Genomic DNA, 20000 nt, shown 5'->3' on the forward strand with positions numbered 1-20000 from the left:
TATGTGTATGTATTCATATTTAACTTCTTTCGCACCTTACGTAGCCAACCGTGCTCATCTTTGTACATCCATGGGTATATATATGGGTCTGCATAGGTGCCACGGCGGCTAGGAGATGTTAACTACCTCGCCTGGTACACAGGTGGTCGTGGGTTCGATCCCGACCCTGACGCCTGCTGCTGCTGCTGCTGTATATTTGCAGTTTGCGTGTCTCTCTCTCTCACCGTGGTCGCGTGGATTTTTCTCCGGGTCCTCCAGTTTCTCCCTCGACATTGAGAATCAACATGACCACCACGCGTCTCAGAGTTATTTAACCGCTGGCTCTACATGTCCACGTGGTGATGATGACGATGATGCTAAGCCGCCACTTGGTCGAGCAGCTGTCATCAGTGGTGGCCAGGCCGCTTCTGAAAAACAGCTACGTAGCTCAGTGGGGCCTTACCTGCTAAAGTAAAACATTGTTTAGTTTACTTGAAGTCTCAATGTATATTTATGTATCTCCATGTGTATGTCGATGTGTCTCGTATGCGTCTCTTTGTTCCTCTGTGGGTCTTGATGTATGTCTCTGAGTCTCTCTGAGTCTATGGGTATAGTTTGTGTTGCGTGGCCACTCCTGCGCTACTGTGGATTGGACACAACGTGCCGACCTCTCAATGCCCTCCCACGTGTACACTCTAAGCACCCATCGGCTGGCCGGTAAACACCTTCACACGTAGAGGACGGCAGAGCTTGGGGAGGAATGTGGGCCGCGTGGAAGCTGCTGCTGCCCCTACCCGCAAGTGTCTGTGGTCCCTGCTCCTCCTCGCACATCTGAGTCGACCTCTCTCTCTGAGTCGTCCTCTCTCTCTCTCTCTGAGTCGTCCTCTCTCTCTCTGAGTCGTCCTCTCACTCTGAGTTGACCTCACTCTCCGAGTCGTCCTCTCTCTCTCACTCTCCGAGTCGTCCTCTCTCTCTCTCTGAGCCGTCCTTTCTCTCTCTGAGTCGTCCTCTCTCTCTGAGTCGACCTCTCTCTCTGAGTCGTCCTCACTCTCCGAGTCGTCCGCTCTCTCTTTCTGAGTCGTCCTCTCCCTCTCTGAGTCGTCCTCTCTCTCAGTCGACCTCTCTCTCTAAGTCGACCTCTCTCTCTCTGAGTCGTCCTCTCACTCTGAGTCGTCCTCTCTCTCTCTGATTCGTCCTCTCTCTCAGTCGACCTCTCCCTCTCTGAGTCGCTCTCTCTCTGAGTCGTCCTCTCTCTCTGAGTCGTCCTCTCTCTCTGAGTCGACCTCTCTCTCTCTGAGTCGTCCTCTCACTCTGAGTCGACCTCTCTCTCTCTGAGTCGACCTCACGCTCCGAGTCATCATCTCTCTCTGAGTCGTCCTCTCTCTCTGAGTCGACCTCTCTCTCTGAGTCGTCCTCTCTGTCTCTGAGTCGTCCTCTCTCTCTTTGAGTCGTCCTCTCTCTGTGTGGTGGTAGTGCAGCACAAGTCAACATGACTACTACTACTATTATTATTATTAAACGTGGTTCTCAGGTGCAGAGACTGGGATGGTCTCAGCCCCGGTCTAAACTCAACAAGGTATATTGTGCAGTGACTGGGATGGTCTCAGCCCCGGTCTAAACTCAACAAGTTTATTGTGCAGTGGCTGAGATGGTCTCAGCCCCAGGTCTAAACTCAACAAGGTTTATTGTGCAGTGGCTGGGATGGTCTCAGCCCCCGGTCTAAATTCAACAAGGTCTATTGTGAAGTGACTGGGATGGTCTCAGCCCCGGTCTAAATTCAACAAGGTTTATTGTGCAGTGGCTGGGATGGTCTCAGCCCCCGGTCTAAATTCAACAAGGTTTATTGTGTAGTGACTGGGATGGTCTCAGCCCCGGTCTAAATTCAACAAGGTTTATTGTGTAGTGACTGGGATGGTCTCAGCCCCAGGTCTAAACTCAACAAGTTTTATTGTGCAGTGACTGGGATGGTCTCAGCCCCCGGTCTAAACTCAACAAGGTTTATTGTGTAGTGACTGGGATGGTCTCAGCCCCAGGTCTAAACTCAACAAGGTCTATTGTGTAGTGGCTGGGATGGTCTCAGCCCCGGTCTAAACTCAACAAGGTGTATTGTGCAGAGACTGGGATGGTCTCAGCCCCCGGTCTAAACTCAACAAGGTCTATTGTGTAGTGGCTGGGATGGTCTCAGCCCCGGTCTAAACTCAACAAGGTGTATTGTGCAGAGACTGGGATGGTCTCAGCCCCAGATCTAAACTCAACAAGGTTTATTGTGTAGTGACTGGGATGGTCTCAGCCCCGGTCTAAACTAAACAAGGTTTATTGTGTAGTGACTGGGATGGTCTCAGCCCCAGGTCTAAATTCAACAAGGTTTATTGTGTAGTGACTGGGATGGTCTCAGCCCCCGGTCTAAACTGAACAAGGTTTATTGTGTAGTGACTGGGATGGTCTCAGCCCCCGGTCTAAACTGAACAAGGTTTATTGTGCAGTGGCTGGGATGGTCTCAGCACCCGGTCTAAACTCAACAAGGTGTATTGTGTAGTGACTGGGATGGTCTCAGCCCCAGATCTAAACTGAACAAGGTTTATTGTGCAGTGGCTGGGATGGTCTCAGCACCCGGTCTAAACTCAACAAGGTTTATTGTGTAGTGACTGGGATGGTCTCAGCCCCAGATGTAAATTCAACAAGGTTTATTGTGCAGAGACTGGGATGGTCTCAGCCCCAGATCTAAACTCAACAAAGTTTATTGTGCAGTGGCTGGGATGGTCTCAGCCCCAGATCTAAATTCAACAAGGTTTATTGTGCAGAGACTGGGATGGTCTCAGCCCCAGATCTAAACTCAACAAAGTTTATTGTGCAGTGGCTGGGATGGTCTCAGCCCCCGGTCTAAATTCAACAAGGTTTATTGTGCAGTGGCTGGGATGGTCTCAGCCCCCGGTCTAAATTCAACAAGGTTTATTGTGTAGTGACTGGGATGGTCTCAGCCCCGGTCTAAATTCAACAAGGTTTATTGTGTAGTGACTGGGATGGTCTCAGCCCCGGTCTAAATTCAACAAGGTTTATTGTGTAGTGACTGGGATGGTCTCAGCCCCAGGTCTAAACTCAACAAGTTTTATTGTGCAGTGACTGGGATGGTCTCAGCCCCCGGTCTAAACTCAACAAGGTCTATTGTGTAGTGGCTGGGATGGTCTCAGCCCCGGTCTAAACTCAACAAGGTGTATTGTGCAGAGACTGGGATGGTCTCAGCCCCCGGTCTAAACTCAACAAGGTCTATTGTGTAGTGGCTGGGATGGTCTCAGCCCCGGTCTAAACTCAACAAGGTGTATTGTGCAGAGACTGGGATGGTCTCAGCCCCAGATCTAAACTCAACAAGGTTTATTGTGTAGTGACTGGGATGGTCTCAGCCCCGGTCTAAACTCAACAAGGTTTATTGTGTAGTGACTGGGATGGTCTCAGCCCCAGGTCTAAATTCAACAAGGTTTATTGTGTAGTGACTGGGATGGTCTCAGCCCCCGGTCTAAACTGAACAAGGTTTATTGTGTAGTGACTGGGATGGTCTCAGCCCCAGATCTAAACTCAACAAGGTTTATTGTGTAGTGACTGGGATGGTCTCAGCCCCCGGTCTAAACTGAACAAGGTGTATTGTGTAGTGACTGGGATGGTCTCAGCCCCAGATGTAAATTCAACAAGGTTTATTGTGCAGTGGCTGGGATGGTCTCAGCCCCGGTCTATACTCAACAAGGTCTATTGTGCAGTGGCTGGGATGGTCTCAGCCCCGGTCTATACTCAACAAGGTCTATTGTGTAGTGGCTGGGATGGTCTCAGCCCCAGGTCTAAATTCAACAAGGTTTATTGTGTAGTGACTGGGATGGTCTCAGCCCCAGGTCTAAATTCAACAAGGTTTATTGTGTAGTGACTGGGATGGTCTCAGCCCCAGGTCTAAATTCAACAAGGTTTATTGTGTAGTGACTGGGATGGTCTCCGCCCCCGGTCTAAACTCAACAAGGTTTATTGTGTAGTGGCTGGGATGGTCTCAGCCCCAGGTCTAAATTCAACAAGGTTTATTGTGTAGTGACTGGGATGGTCTCAGCCCCAGATCTAAACTCAACAAGGTTTATTGTGCAGTGGCTGGGATGGTCTCAGCCCCAGATCTAAACTCAACAAGGTGTATTGTACCAGCTCAAGTCCCCACTGAGCTCTACAACTCGTTGTCAGAAGCGACCCGGCTATCATAAATGATAGCTCAGCAAAGTGTCTCGTTATCATCATCATCATCACGTCGTGGGAATGTATGGCAGCCAATAACTCTAAACGCGGCGATTGCACCCACGGACCAAAAATTCGCGTCAACAAACCTCGTTTTTAACATTAATTTGGCCACATTCTACCTCTGAGCATATATGATACAATGTGCGTGTATACGTTTTTTTTGTCAACAAGGTGACTGCGTTGACTGTCACGGTACGTACACCGATAATCTGAGTTGCAGAGCGCCGTGTGGAATCACAGCGCCGCGTAGACTCAGGGCGAGGGGAACTTACTCAGGAAGGCGCTCTCAGAAGTTGCTCCTTGATGTCAACTTCCGCGAGCCGGGGTTCCCTGACACCGGGGACTTGGCGGGGTGAGGCGATGAGGCACCTCCTCGTCGATTCAGACTCAGAAAGTTGTATTTATCCCGAAGGATAAATCAGATGAGCTATGAAGCTCTTTCCCCTCCCCCACAGATGTCCCACTGGTTCATAAGTTCCAGAACACACGCGGTAAAGTCGCCGAGTTCGAATCCCGCTCACGGCCAACACCAGTGACGATTATCTGGACCGGTCCTGGGCCTCCCCTAGGTCGACTCAGCCTCAAATGAGTAGCTGGTAGTGGTGTGCAGTAAAACATCGCCACTGGGGGAGACAAAGGCGGCCGGGCGTAGTAAATAGCTGTAGATGTCTACATCACCGTGAGGGGGGTGTAAGACAAAGCCGGGCAAGGGGAGGGAGGTCGCCTCCTCCTCTGTCTGGTCACGAGTGCAGCTGAGCTTGCAGGCGGATTTGTAGGCACCATTAAGGAGGCACCCCAGGCTACTGCGTGGTTTATTGCAGCCAATAAACGAGAGAAGAGAGAGAGACAAGGGGGGGAGGGGTGGAACAGCCCATCGCACACACACACAGACTTTTAAGAACCGAAGTATGGAGGAGAAAAAATAAAAAATAAAATTCCGCAATTTTAATGAGACCTTAATAAGTGGTGCCCGTGATGAATGTCCCACCCCTCCCTCCCTCCCTCTCACTCTCTTCAAGCGTCTTCTGTAAAGAGTGGCTCAGCCTTCCTGCCCTTTGATGGTCGCCTGCGTGCCCTTGTGTGGTTTGTGTGTGTGTGTCTGTGCGCGGGTGTTGAGTTGTGTGTGTGTCGGTGCGTGGGTGTTGAGTTGTGTGTATGTGTGTGTGTGTTGGTTGGTGTGTGTTGGTGACCTGGGGAGACAAAGGCGGTCGGGCGTGGTGCTGATCGCGCACCCCCTCGCGTGCCGTGCCGGCCTTCATAGGCGCTGCTACTCTTTAACAGGACTTGCCCCAATAGCCTATTAAGGCTACACGGGGGATCTTTGTTTTTGCGTGTTGGTGTGCGTGTGGAGTTGCGTGTGGAGTTGCGTGTGGGTGTTTGTGCCAATAAAACTAACATTGCCAAAAAGACTATAACATGCCGATCCTTCTGAATGAGGCGCTCGCTAACAGCATCACGGTAGCTAAGAGATGTTAACTACCTCGCCTGGTGTGCAAGAGGTCGTGGGTTCGATCCCGACCCTGAAGCCTGCTGCTGCTGCTGTATATTTGGAGTCTGCGTGTCTCTCTCTCTCTCCCCATGATCGCGTGGATTTTTGCAGAGTCCTCTGAGTGTTCCCCTCCCACACTTGGAATCAACACCACCACGCGTTTGGAGTTATTTGTCTACCGCTGTACATTGCCACGTGATGACCCTGATGATTTGCCGATAGGCCAGGCGTCTCCTGAAACAGAGCTACACTGCTCAGTTGGGGCCCTTACCTCATCAACTAAAGCCACGCAAGGGGTGGGCAGCGGCGCCGGGGACGAAAGAGCTTCACGGCTCATCGGATTTCTCCGGTGCGAATAACCCTTGTGCGCGTTACCCCGCAGACGATCCTCAACTCCATGCACAAGTACCAGCCGCGGTTCCACGTGGTGCGTGCCAGCGAGCTACTCCGGCTGCCCTACTCCACGTTCCGCACCTACGTTTTCCCGGAGACGCAGTTCCTGGCCGTCACCGCCTACCAGAACGACAAGGTGGGTGACCCCGCGCGGCGTTAGTACACGGGCGGTGTTAGTCTATGGGGTGGTGTTAGTCTATGGGGTGGTGTTAGTCTATGGGGTGGTGTTAGTGTATGGGGTGGTGTTAGTCTATGGGGTGGTGTTAGTCTATGGGGTGGTGTTAGTCTATGGGTGGTGTTAGTCTATGGGTGATGTTAGTCTATGGGTGGTGTTAGTCTATGGGTGGTGTTAGTGTATGGGGTGGTGTTAGTCTATGGGGTGATGTTAGTGTATGGGTGGTGTTAGTCTATGGGGTGGTGTTAGTGTATGGGGTGGTGTTAGTCTATGGGTGATGTTAGTCTATGGGTGATGTTAGTCTATGGGTGGTGTTAGTCTATGGGTGGTGTTAGTCTATGGGGTGGTGTTAGTCTATGGGTGGTGTTAGTCTATGGGTGATGTTAGTCTATGGGGTGGTGTTAGTCTATGGGTGGTGTTAGTCTATGGGTGGTGTTAGTCTATGGGGTGGTGTTAGTCTATAGGTGGTGTTAGTCTATGGGTGGTGTTAGTCTATGGGGTGGTGTTAGTCTATAGGTGGTGTTAGTCTATGGGTGGTGTTAGTCTATGGGGTGGTGTTAGTCTATAGGTGGTGTTAGTCTATGGGTGGTGTTAGTCTATGGGTAATGTTAGTCTATGGGTGGTGTTAGTGTATGGGGTGGTGTTAGTGTATGGGTGGTGTTAGTGTATGGGGTGGTGTTAGTCTATGGGGTGGTGTTAGTGTATGGGGTGGTGTTAGTCTATGGGGTGGTGTTAGTCTATGGGGTGGTGTTAGTGTATGGGGTGGTGTTAGTCTATGGGGTGGTGTTAGTGTATGGGTGGTGTTAGTCTATGGGTGGTGTTAGTCTATGGGGTGGTGTTAGTCTATGGGTGGTGTTAGTCTATGGGGTGGTGTTAGTCTATGGGGTGGTGTTAGTCTATGGGGTGGTGTTAGTCCAAGGGTGGTGTTAGTGTATGGGGTGGTGTTAGTCTATGGGGTGGTGTTAGTCTATGGGTGATGTTAGTCTATGGGTGATGTTAGTCTATGGGTGGTGTTAGTCTATGGGTGGTGTTAGTCTATGGGGTGGTGTTAGTCTATGGGGTGGTGTTAGTCTATGGGTGGTGTTAGTCTATGGGGTGGTGTTAGTCTATGGGGTGGTGTTAGTCTATGGGTGGTGTTAGTCTATGGGGTGGTGTTAGTCTATGGGGTGGTGTTAGTCTATGGGGTGGTGTTAGTGTATGGGGTGGTGTTAGTCTATGGGGTGGTGTTAGTCTATGGGTGGTGTTAGTGTATGGGTGGTGTTAGTGTATGGGGTGGTGTTAGTGTATGGGGTGGTGTTAGTCTATGGGTGGTGTTAGTCTATGGGGTGGTGTTGTCTATGGGGTGATGTTAGTCTATGGGGTGGTGTTAGTCTATGGGGTGGTGTTAGTCTATGGGTGGTGTTAGTCTATGGGTGGTGTTAGTCTATGGGGTGGTGTTAGTCTATGGGGTGGTGTTAGTCTATGGGTGGTGTTAGTCTATGGGGTGGTGTTAGTCTATGGGGTGGTGTTAGTCTATGGGGTGGTGTTAGTGTATGGGGTGGTGTTAGTCTATGGGGTGGTGTTAGTCTATGGGTGGTGTTAGTGTATGGGTGGTGTTAGTGTATGGGGTGGTGTTAGTGTATGGGGTGGTGTTAGTCTATGGGTGGTGTTAGTCTATGGGGTGGTGTTGTCTATGGGGTGATGTTAGTCTATGGGGTGGTGTTAGTCTATGGGGTGGTGTTAGTCTATGGGTGGTGTTAGTCTATGGGGTGGTGTTGTCTATGGGGTGGTGTTAGTCTATGGGTGGTGTTAGTCTATGGGTGGTGTTAGTGTATGGGGTGGTGTTAGTCTATGGGTGATGTTAGTCTATGGGTGGTGTTAGTCTATGGGGTGGTGTTAGTCTACGGGGTGGTGTTAGTCTATGGGTGGTGTTAGTCTATGGGGTGGTGTTAGTCTATGGGTGGTGTTAGTCTATGGATGGTGTTAGTCTATGGGGTGGTGTTAGTCTATGAGGTGATGTTAGACTATGGGTGATGTTAGTTTATGGGGTGGTGTTAGTCTATGGGCGGTGTTAGTCTATGGGGTGATGTTAGTCTATGGGTGATGTTAAACTATGGGGTGATGTTAGTCTATGGGTGGTGTTAGTCTATGGGGTGGTGTTAGTCTATGGGTGGTGTTAGTCTATGGGTGGTGTTAGTCTATGGGTGATGTTAGACTATGGGTGGTGTTAGTCTATGGGGTGGTGTTAGTCTATGGGTGGTGTTAGTCTATGGGGTGGTGTTAGTCTATGGGGTTGTGTTAGACTATGGGTGGTGTTAGTCTATGGGTGGTGTTAGTCTATGGGGTGGTGTTAGTCTATGGGTGGTGTTAGTCTATGGGTGGTGTTAGTCTATGGGTGATGTTAGTCTATGGGTGGTGTTAGTCTATGGGGTGGTGTTAGTCTATGGGTGGTGTTAGTCTATGGGTGGTGTTAGTCTATGCGGTGATGTTAGACTATGGGTGATGTTAGTCTATGGGTTGATGTTAGACTATGGGGTGGTGTTAGTCTATGGGTAGTGTTAGTCTATGGGGTGGTGTTAGTCTATGGGTGATGTTAAACTATGGGGTTGTGTTAGACTATGGGGTGGTGTTAGTCTATGGGGTGATGTTAGTCTATGGGCGATGTTAGTCTATGGGTGATGTTAGTCTATGGGGTGATGTTAGTCTATGGGGTGGTGCTAGTCTATGGGGTGATGTTAGTCTATGGGGTGGTGTTAGTCTATGGGGTGGTGTTAGTCTATGGGGTGATCTTAGTCTATGGGCGATGTTAGTCTATGGGTGATGTTAGTCTATGGGGTGATGTTAGTCTATGGGGTGGTGCTAGTCTATGGGGTGATGTTAGTCTATAGGGTGGTGTTAGTCTATGGGTGGTGTTAGTCTATGGGGTGATGTTAGTCTATGGGCAATGTTAGTCTATGGGTGGTGTTAGTCTATGGGTGGTGTTAGTCTATGGGTGGTGTTAGTCTATGGGGTGGTGTTAGTCTATGGGGTGGTGTTAGTCTATGGGGTGATGTTAAACTATGGGTGATGTTAGTCTATGGGGTGGTGTTAGTCTATGGGCGGTGTTAGTCTATGGGGTGATGTTAGACTATGGGTGATGTTAGTCTATGGGGTGATGTTAGTCTATGGGGTGGTGTTGTCTATGGGGTGGTGTTAGTCTATGGGGTGGTGTTAGTCTATGGGGTGATGTTAGACTATGTGTGTTGTTAGTCTATGGGGTGATGTTAGACTATGGGGCGGTGTTAGTCTATGGGTGATGTTAGACTATGGGGTTGTGTTAGACTATGGGTGATGTTAGTCTATGGGGTGGTGTTAGTCTATGGGGTGGTGTTAGTCTATGGGTGATGTTAGACTATGGGTGGTGTTAGTCTATGGGGTGGTGTTAGTCTATGGGGTAGTGTTAGACTATGGGGTGATGTTAGTCTATGGGTGATGTTAGTCTATGGGGTGATGTTAGTCTATGGGGTGATGTTAGTCTATGGGTGATGTTAGACTATGGGTGATGTTAGTCTATGGGTAATGTTAGTCTATAGGGTGATGTTAGTCTATGGGGTGATGTTAGACTATGGGTGATGTTAGTCTATGAGGTGGTGTTAGTCTATGGGTGATGTTAGACTATGGGGTGATGTTAGTCTATGGGGTGGTGTTGTCTATGGGGTGATGTTAGACTATGGGGTGATGTTAGTCTATGGGTGATGTTAGTCTATGGGGTGGTGTTGTCTATGGGGTGATGTTAGACTATGGGTGATGTTAGACTATGGGGTGATGTTAGTCTATGGGGTGGTGTTAGTCTATGGGGTGGTGTTAGTCTATGGGGTGGTGTTAGTCTATGGGGTGGTGTTGTCTATGGGGTGGTGTTAGTCTATGGGGTGGTGTTAGACTATGGGGTGATGTTAGACTATGGGGTGATGTTAGTCTATGGGTGGTGTTAGTTTATGGGGTGGTGTTGTCTATGAGGTGGTGTTAGTCTATGGGTCATGTTAGACTATGGGGTGGTGTTAGTCTATGGGTGGTGTTAGTCTATGGGGTGGTGTTAGTCTATGGGGTGATGTTAGTTTATGGGGTGGTGTTAGTCTTGGGGTGATGTTAATCTATGGGTGATGTTAGTGTATGGTGTCTGCGTCTCTCTCTCTCTCTCTCCCCGTGGTCGCGTGGATTCTTCTGTGGGTCCTCCGGTTTTTCCCTCCACATTTAGAATCAACATCAGGCACGCGTTCAGAGTGTTTGTCTGCTGCTGCTGCTGCTGCTATGAATCCCCACGTGGTGATGAGCCGCCAACTTCGTTTGAGCCATCAATTGTGGCGGCCCAGGTGGCTTCTGAAAGAAGAGGAGCCACATAGAGCTCAGTGGACGTTGCTTGGTTAAAAAAATAAAAACATTCACTTTAGTTCATCTCACAGGAGCATGAACCATAGTCAGGCGACACTGCCGTCGGTAACAGCATCATCGTCGTCACGCGCCGCTTTCAGAGGCGCTTCGGTGGCCGTCTGGAACGCCTCTGCCCCTCCGATCATATGGGGAGCCACTGAGGGAGCTGTGATGCACTTTTAAAATCATCGTCGTGATCATCATCTGGATTGACGAACTCATTTCTTTAGAACTGCTCTGTGTTGTGTGTTGCCTCATTCGTCCTTCCGCCGGGCACCTCCGATTGGCACGGCCGGCAACGTACGGTGCGAAAGAAGTTCAACATGCAACACACATCACACGTACGTGCATATACATACGTGCCTGCATGCATTTCCGCGCCAGATAAATAATGTAGCGGCACCGGGGAGGGATTTATGGCCTGGACAGGCCATGTCCAGCATGGCCACGTGGGAGATGATTGAGTTGGCGGTGTGGGGGGCGGGGTTGGTGGGGTGCAGGGGGATGGGGGGGGGCCCGCGGTGTTGCCCAGACGTCAGTCAGTGACCGCCGAGGCTCACGTGGGCATTGTTAGCTGTGAAGTGGCCCCCTAATTCAATTTGGTGGCCACTGGGGCGGCCTAATGCGATCACTTAGCACGCGTTTACTTATACTGCCTGCTGACGCAGTGTGGGGGGGGGAGGGGGGGAGGGTGGAGAGGGTGGGGGGGGAGGGGGGGAGGGTGGAGAGGGTGGGGGGGGAGGGAGGGAGGGGAGGGAGGGAGGGAGGGAGGGGAAGTGGGGAGGGAGGGAAGATGGGGGAGGGGGGATAGAGGGGGGTAAAAGGGGGATATAAAGGGGGAGGGAGGCGGGAAGGGGTAATGGAGGGGAGGGTGGGGAGGGGAGGGGAGAATGAGGAGGGTGGGGAGGGGGGAGGGTAGGGAGGGTGAGGAGGGGGGAGGGGAGAGAGGGTGGGGAGGGTGGGGAGGGAGGGGAGGGAGGGAGGGTGGGGAGGGAGGGAGGGGAGGGAGACAACAACAACAACAACAAAGTTCTAGATTTGAAGCTGTTGTGACTGCAAGGATTCATATTTTTTGGGTTTTAATTCGGTAAAGTCACGTAGGTAAATTAAAACAATATAAAATAAAATCACGACGTTTCGGAGGCAACACAAGCTTCCGTCTTCAGGTGGAAAAGTCAACGCAGAATATCTGTGTCAGGAGCACAATTCCAGAGACAACCGGGATTGTATACAGGTTCAGGGAGGGGGGAGTAGTCAGTAAGGGGCGTGCGTGAGTGGGTGGGAGGGCCGGGCCACGCATCCTGTTGAAAGAACGCTGTGGGTAACACCCACGAATCCTAACATCGTTCATTGAAGCTCCGTCGTCCCGACAGGTCTGTTCCTTTCACCTGAAGACGGCCGCTTGCGTTGTGGCCGAAACGTCGTGAGAATTTTATTGTGTTATTATTTTATTATTCTCATTCTACGTGGTGGTGACTTTACCGAAAGAACCAAAGACGATGAATCCTTGCAGTGACGCAAGCTTCAAATCGAAATGTAACACCCACTTCTCCAAACCAAACAATAACAACAACAACAAACGCTGCCCCCGCGTAGCCTTCACGGGGCCGTTGGTGAGGGCAGCAAATGGCAGCGGGCCAACGCCGAGAGGGCACGGCCGTGGGAGTGACCAGCGACCACGCCCGGCCGCCTTTGTCTCTCCCCGCCACCCCTTCCCCCCCCCCCCCCACCACAACCAAAGCACCGATGTCTACACGCCGCGTCACGCCAAGTCGACCCAGGGGAGAGACTCCAGCACCGATTGGGATCGCGGTTTTTTGTTGTTGTTGTTGTGTTTGTGCCACCGTTGTTTGGTGGCCGCGAGCGGCAACGGGGTTTGCGGCGCGGCGCGCTAACCGCTGCGCCACCGCTCTCTCCACGCGAGGCACACCCAGACGAGTACGCTGCAGTGGCTATGAGATGTTGACTACCTCGCCTGGTGTGCAGGAGGTCGTGGGTTCCATCCCGGACCTGACGACGCCTGCTGCTGCTGTATATTTGGAGTCTGCGTCTCTCTCTCTCTCTCTCATCATCATCACGGTGGCTATGAGATGTTGACTACCTCGCCTGGTGTGCAGGAGGTCGTGGGTTCGATCCCGACCCTGACGCCTGCTGCTGTATATTTGGAGTCTGCGTGTCTCTCTCTCTCTCTCATCATCATCACGGTGGCTATGAGATGTTGACTACCTCGCCTGGTGTGCAGGAGGTCGTGGGTTCGATCCCGACCCTGACGCCTGCTGCTGTATATTTGGAGTCTGCGTCTCTCTCTCTCTCTCATCATCATCACGGTGGCTATGAGATGTGAACTACCTCGCCAGGTGTGCAGGAGGTCGTGGGTTCGATCCCGACCCTGACGCCTGCTGCTGCTGTATATTTGGAGTCTGCGTGTCTCTCTCTCTCTCCCCGTGGTCACTGCGTGGATTTTTTCTCCGGGTCCTCCGATTTTTCCCCTCCACATTTAGAATCAACATCAGCACGCGTTGAGAGTTAATTAGCTGCTGCTCTACATTTCCACATTGAGCTATGCATTGTTCTCAGTGAGGCCTTAGCTGGTAAAATGAACCACAGTTCAGTAGTTGATGGTTTGGTTTTATTCTCGCCACTAACGTGACGGGTGACGTCTCCGTGCCAGACGAGGTGCACTTTGTGCCGTGGGTAGCGGACTAGGCCGTACACACCCGGAGCTGCGCGCGTTACATGGCCACGATTTTCCAACTCGCAACAATAAAAACAATAAAACTATCAAGGAGCGCGTGTCATCCGTAGATCCCCATGCGCAACCTTGTATGGACAGCAGGTAATCAACAGAAGCTGCAGGGTAAACGGCCAATATTTAGGTGGGGTGTGATGGACAATTTAGAGAGGTGAGTTGTCAAGACGACTTAAATAATATCTCCAACGACTCCCAGTGTCTTCTTAGCAGGCAACAGCTCGATCACTCACCCACTCACTCACCCAGTCACTCACCCAGTCACTCACCCACTCACTCACCCAGTCACTCGCCCACTCACTCACCCAGTCACTCGCCCACTCACTCACCCAGTCACTCACCCACTCACTCACCCACTCACTCACCCACTCGCTCACCCACTCACCCAGTCACTCACCCACTCGCCCACTCACTCACCCAGTCACCCACCCACTCACCCAGTCACTCACCCACTCACTCACCCACTCACTCACCCACTCACCCACTCACTCACCCAGTCACTCACCCAGTCACTCACCCACTCACTCACCAACTCACTCACCTACTCACCCACTCACTCACCCAGTCACTCACCCACTCACTCACTTACTCACCCACTCACTCACCCAGTCACCCACCCACTCACCCACTCACCCGTCCACTCACTCACCCATCCACTCACCCACCCAGTCACTCACCCACTCACCCAGTCACTCACCCACCCATCCACTCACCCGCCTACTCACTCACCCATCCACTCACCCACCCACTCACCCGCCCACTCACTCACCCATCCACCCTCCCACCCACTCACTCACCCACTCACTCACCCACCCACTCACCCGCCCCCTTACTCACCCGCCCACTTACTCACCCACCCACCTATCCACCCACCCATTCACCCAGTCACTCACCCACTCGCCCACTCACTCACCCAATCAATCACCCACCCACTCACCCGCCCACTCACTCACCCACTCACTCGCCCACCCACCTACCGACTCACCTACTCGCTCACCCACCCACCCACAAGACAGACTGAAACATCTCTAACGACTCTGGTTGTCTGATAATTACCGAAGGGCACAAAGTGTTGCTGCGCCGTCTGGGAGCTGCGCAGTGACAGCCAACAGCGCGACCACTCCCAGCAGCAGCAGCAGCAGAGCCGATGGAGCCCTCGCGAATCGTTAGAAGAAGAAGACGAAGACGAAGATCTCAGGGACGTGAGGGGCAGGGTCAGAGCAACGGGAGTCATTCCACGTTCCTCGGCCGAGGATAACAGAGCAAGGACCGCTCCGCTCCTTTACTGATCGTTCACCCCACTGACCGCCCCACCCTGTGCCCCCCCCCTCCCCACACCCCCCCCCCCCCACCTTTCGCCCATCCTGACCCTCAGATCACGCAGCTGAAGATTGACCACAACCCCTTCGCCAAGGGCTTCCGCGACACGGGCAACGGACGTCGCGAGAAACGGTAACGGAGTTCCACAGAACGCCCCACTGCTCGCTTAACCCCCACCACCACCACCCCCCCCCACCACCCCCCCACCACCACCACCCCCCCACCACCACCCCCCCCCACCACCACCCCCCCACCACCCCCCACCACCCCCCCCACCACCACCCCCCCCACCACCCACCACCACCCCCCCACTCTGGTCTTCACCCTCACCCCCTCTCTCCTATCTCCCTATCGTCTGCTCCCACTCCTCTCTTCGACGGCTAGAGACGTTCCGGCCGGCCCTGCCTACGATCCATCCCTGGTTTGAACCTCCAGGCTGGATTGTGTAGAGGAGCTCACGGATCCTTGCGAGATCTCTGGACACGGTCCACATCTCCGTTGAGCTCCTCCGGCAGGCGACGCTGCGCTGGCTGGGTCACGTAGCCCGCATGCCCAGCCACCGCATGCCCAGCCACCGCTTGCCCAGCCACCGCTTGCCCAGCCACCGCGTGCCCAGCCACCGCTTGCCCAGCCACCGCTTGCCCAGCCACCGCGTGCCCAGCCACCGCGTGCCCAGCCACCGCATACCCAAACAGCTTCTGCTTGGCTGCACAGAGGGGGCTAAACGGGCACGGCACGGGCTTGAGAGAAGATGGAGTGATGGCTTTAGTGGGTGGGTGAGTGACACGGGCTAGAGAAGAGATGGAGTGATGTGGTACAGGAGGACGTGGAGCTGAGTGGACTTGCCGATGACTGGTACCAGCGGTGTCAAGATCGGCCTCTGTGGAGGAGGAGGCTCGTGAAGGACGCTACTGGGCAGTTGGAGGCAGTCGCCCTCCAGCAACAACGAAGGGCAGAGGAGCGACGCTCACAACAACGAGCGGAGCGCCGGGTGGCTAAAACACTACAGGTTGGCACAGTAGGGGGCACAGGTGGTGCATCAGCCAGTCATCTCAGTCATTTCAGTCAGTCGACCCATGGCACCTGGGACTGCCCCGTGACCTCCTGCCAGCAGGCGTTCGACACTTCACATGGCCTTCGACACTTCACGTGGCCTCAACGTGCACCTAGCCTGGCACAAGCGCCGTGGTTACGTTACTGCCACTTAATGGCGAATGGCGGTTGTTGTTGTTGTTGTTGTGATGGTGGTGGTGATGGTGGTGATGGTGGTGATGGTGGTGATGATGGTGGTGATGGTGGTGGTGATGATGGTGGTGATGGTGACGATAGTGGTGATTATAGTGGTGGTGGTGATGGTGATGATAGTGATGGTAGTGATGGTAGTGATGATGGTGGTGGTGATGGTGATGATAGTGATGGTAGTGATGGTGGTGGTGATGGTAGTGATGGTGGTGGTGGTGATGGTGGTGATGATAGTGATAATAGTGATGGTAGTGATGGTGATGGTGGTGATGGTGATGATAGTGATGGTAGTGGTGATGGTGGTGATGATGGTGGTGGTGATGATGGGGGTGATGGTGGTGATGGTGACGATAGTGGTGATTATAGTGGTGGTGATGGTGGTGGTGATGATAGTGATGATAGTGATGGTGGTGGTGGTGGTGATGGTGATGATAGTGATGGTAGTGATGGTGGTGGTGATGGTGGTGGTGATGGTGGGGGTAATGGTGGTGGTGGTGGTGATGATAGTGATGGTGGTGGTGATGATGGGGGTGATGGTGGTGGTGATGATGGTGGTGGTGGTGATGGTGATTATAGTGGTGGTGGTGGTGATGATAGTGATGGTAGTGATGGTGGTGGTGATGGTGGTGGTGATGGTGATGATAGTGATGGTAGTGATGGTAGTGATGGTGGTGGTGATGGTGGTGGTGATGGTGGTGGTGATGGGGGTGATGGTGGTGATGGTGGTGGTGATGGTGATGGTAGTGATGGTGGTGGTGATGGTGGTGGTGATGATGGTGGTGGTGGTGGTGGTGATGGTGATTATAGTGGTGGTGGTGATGGTGATGATAGTGATGGTAGTGATGGTGGTAGTGATGGTGGTGGTGATGGTGATGATAGTGATGGTAGTGATGGTGGTGATGGTAGTGGTGGTGATGGAGGTGATGGTGGTGATGGTGGTGGTGATGGTAGTGATGGTGGTGGTGATGGTGGTGGTGATGATGGTGGTGGTGGTGATGGTGATTATAGTGGTGGTGGTGGTGATGGTGATGATAGTGATGGTAGTGATGGTGGTGGTGATGGTGGTGGTGATGGTGGTGGTGATGATAGTGATGGTAGTGATGGTAGTGATGGTGGTGGTGATGGTGGTGGTGATGGGGGTGATGGTGGTGATGGTGGTGGTGATGGTGATGGTAGTGATGGTGATGGTGATGATAGTGATGGTAGTGATGGTGGTGGTGATGGTGGTGATGATGGTGGTGATGGTGGTGGTGATGGGGGTGATGGTGGTGATGGTGGTGGTGATGGTGATGGTAGTGATGGTGGTGGTGATGGTGGTGGTGGTGATGATAGTGATGATAGTGATGGTGGTGGTGATGGTGGTGATGGTGGTGGTGATGATGGGGGTGATGGTGGTGATGGTTACGATAGTGGTGATTATAGTGGTGGTGGTGATGATGGTGGTGTTGATGGTGGTGATGGTGGTGGTGATGGGGGTGATGGTGGTGATGGTGGTGGTGATGGTGGTGGTGATGGTGGTGGTGATGGTGGTAGTGATGATGGTGGTGATGGTGATGATAGTGATGGTAGTGATGGTGGTGGTGATGGTGGTGGTGATGGTGGTGACAATAGTGGTGATTATAGTGGTGGTGGTGATGATGGTGGTGTTGATGGTGGTGGTGGTGATGGTGGTGATGGTGGTGGTGGTGATGGTGATGGTGATGATGGTGTTGATGATGGTGGTGGTGATGATGGTGTTGATGATGGTGGTGGTGATGGTGGTGGTGGTGGTGATGGTGGTGGTGGTGATGGTGGTGGTGGTGATGATGGTGGTGATGGTGGTGGTGATGATGGTGGTGATGGTGGTGGTGATGGTGGTGGTGATGGTGGTAGTGATGGTGGTGGTGGTGATGGTAGTGATGGTGATGGTAGTGATGGTAGTGATGGTGGTAGTGATGTTGGTGGTGATGGTGATGGTGGTGATGGTGGTGGTGCAGCAGACAGCTGGCCCTGCAGTGTCTCCGCGCCTTCGAGGAACAGGCACGGGGAGTAGCGCACCGAGGCCGCGGAGACTTTGACGATGACGACGACGAAGACCACGACGAGGAGGAGGAGGAGGAGCAGAAAGAACGACCCAGCCCCAACACAAGCCCCGAGCACAACACTCCGGGTGAGACGCAGCACTCCACAACACTCCAGGAGAGACAGACACAACACTCCACAACACTCCACAACACTCCCGGATAGAGAGACACAACACTCCACAACACTCCACAACACTCCACAACACTCCCGGAGAGAGAGAGACACAACACTCCACAACACTCCACAACACTCCAGGAGAGAGAGACACAACACTACACAACACTACACAACACTACACAACACTCCACAATACTCCAGGAGAGAGAGACACAACACTACACAACACTACACAACACTCCACAACACTCCAGGAGAGAGAGACACAACACTACACAACACTACACAACACTACACAACACTCCTGGAGAGAGAGACACAACACTACACAACACTACTCAACACTACACAACACTCCTGGAGAGAGAGACACAACACTCCACAACACTACACAACACTACACAACACTCCTGGAGAGAGAGACACAACACTACACAACACTACACAACACTACACAACACTCCTGGAGAGAGAGACACAACACTCCACAACACTACACAACACTACACAACACTCCTGGAGAGAGACACACAACACTACACAACACTACACAACACTCCTGGAGAGAGACACAACACTACACAACACTACACAACACTACACAACACTCCTGGAGAGAGACACAACACTACACAACACTACACAACACTCCTGGAGAGAGACACAACACTACACAACACTACACAACACTCCTGGAGAGAGACACAACACTACACAACACTACACAACACTACAGGAGAGAGAGACACAACACTACACAACACTCCACAACACTACAAGAGAGAGAGACACAACACTACACAACACTACACAACACTACAAGAGAGAGAGAGACACAACACTACACAACACTCCCTGGGTGAGTTAAGTAGCTCTTGGATCGGGTTTCATCGACAAAAGCTTTGGTTCCCTGGCAAACGTAACACAACGTAACATAACTAACGTAACACAACTTAACACAACGTAACATAACTAACGTAACACAACTTAACACAACGTAACATAACTAACGTAACACAACTTAACACAACGTAACACAACGCAACGTAACACAACGTAACGTAACACAGCGTAACACAACGTAACTCAACTTAACGTAACACAACGTCACACAATGTAACATAACGCAACATAACACAACGTAACGTAACACAACGTAACAAAACTTAAGGTAACACAACGCAACACAACTTAACACAACGTAACATAACACAACGTAACGTAACACAACGTAACACAACATAACTCAACTTAACGCAACACAACGTCACACAACACAACGTAACATAACGTGACATAACACACCGTAACACAACGTAACATAACGTGACATAACACACCGTAACACAACGTAACATAACGTGACATAACGTGACATAACGCAACGTAACACAACGTAACAGGTCGCAAGAAAAACATAAATACAAAGACAATCATAATGAAGATAAATGCAACAAATCACTTAATGCAGAGTTTATATGATGCTGCTGCTGATGATGATGATACTACAACCCTTCTTGATGATGAAGGTGATGCTGCTGCTGCTGATGATGATGATGAAGGTGATGCTGCTGCTGATGATGATGGTGATGCTGCTGATAATGAAGGTGATGCTGCTGCTGATGATGATGAAGGTGATGCTGCTGCTGCTGATGATGATGAAGGTGATGCTGATGATGATGAAGGTGATGCTGCTGCTGATGATGATGAAGGTCATGCTGCTGCTGATGATAATGATGAAGGTGATGCTGCTGCTGATGATGATGATGACGAAGAAGGTGATGCTGCTGATGCTGATGATGACGATGAAGGTGATGCTGCTA

The 20000-nt window shown here is 51.8% G+C and overlaps 1 protein-coding gene across 1 annotated transcript in view; it reads left to right on the plus strand.

Moving 5' to 3' along the window:
* TBX2 (T-box transcription factor 2) overlaps positions 1 to 20000 on the plus strand; it is a 199952-nt gene that overhangs the window by 162172 nt on the left and 17780 nt on the right. Inside the window, exons 3-5 of the mRNA XM_032967527.2 lie at positions 6114 to 6260; positions 14810 to 14886; positions 17973 to 18145. Of these exons, the coding sequence (XP_032823418.2) occupies positions 6114 to 6260; positions 14810 to 14886; positions 17973 to 18145 (397 nt within the window). The remainder of the gene's footprint in view (positions 1 to 6113; positions 6261 to 14809; positions 14887 to 17972; positions 18146 to 20000) is intronic.

The sequence above is a fragment of the Petromyzon marinus genome, chromosome 38 (genome assembly GCF_048934315.1).
Source record: "Petromyzon marinus isolate PM22_M1 ecotype Great Lakes invasive population chromosome 38, UKy_Petmar_22M1.pri1.0, whole genome shotgun sequence".
NCBI classification, from domain to species: domain Eukaryota; kingdom Metazoa; phylum Chordata; class Hyperoartia; order Petromyzontiformes; family Petromyzontidae; genus Petromyzon; species Petromyzon marinus.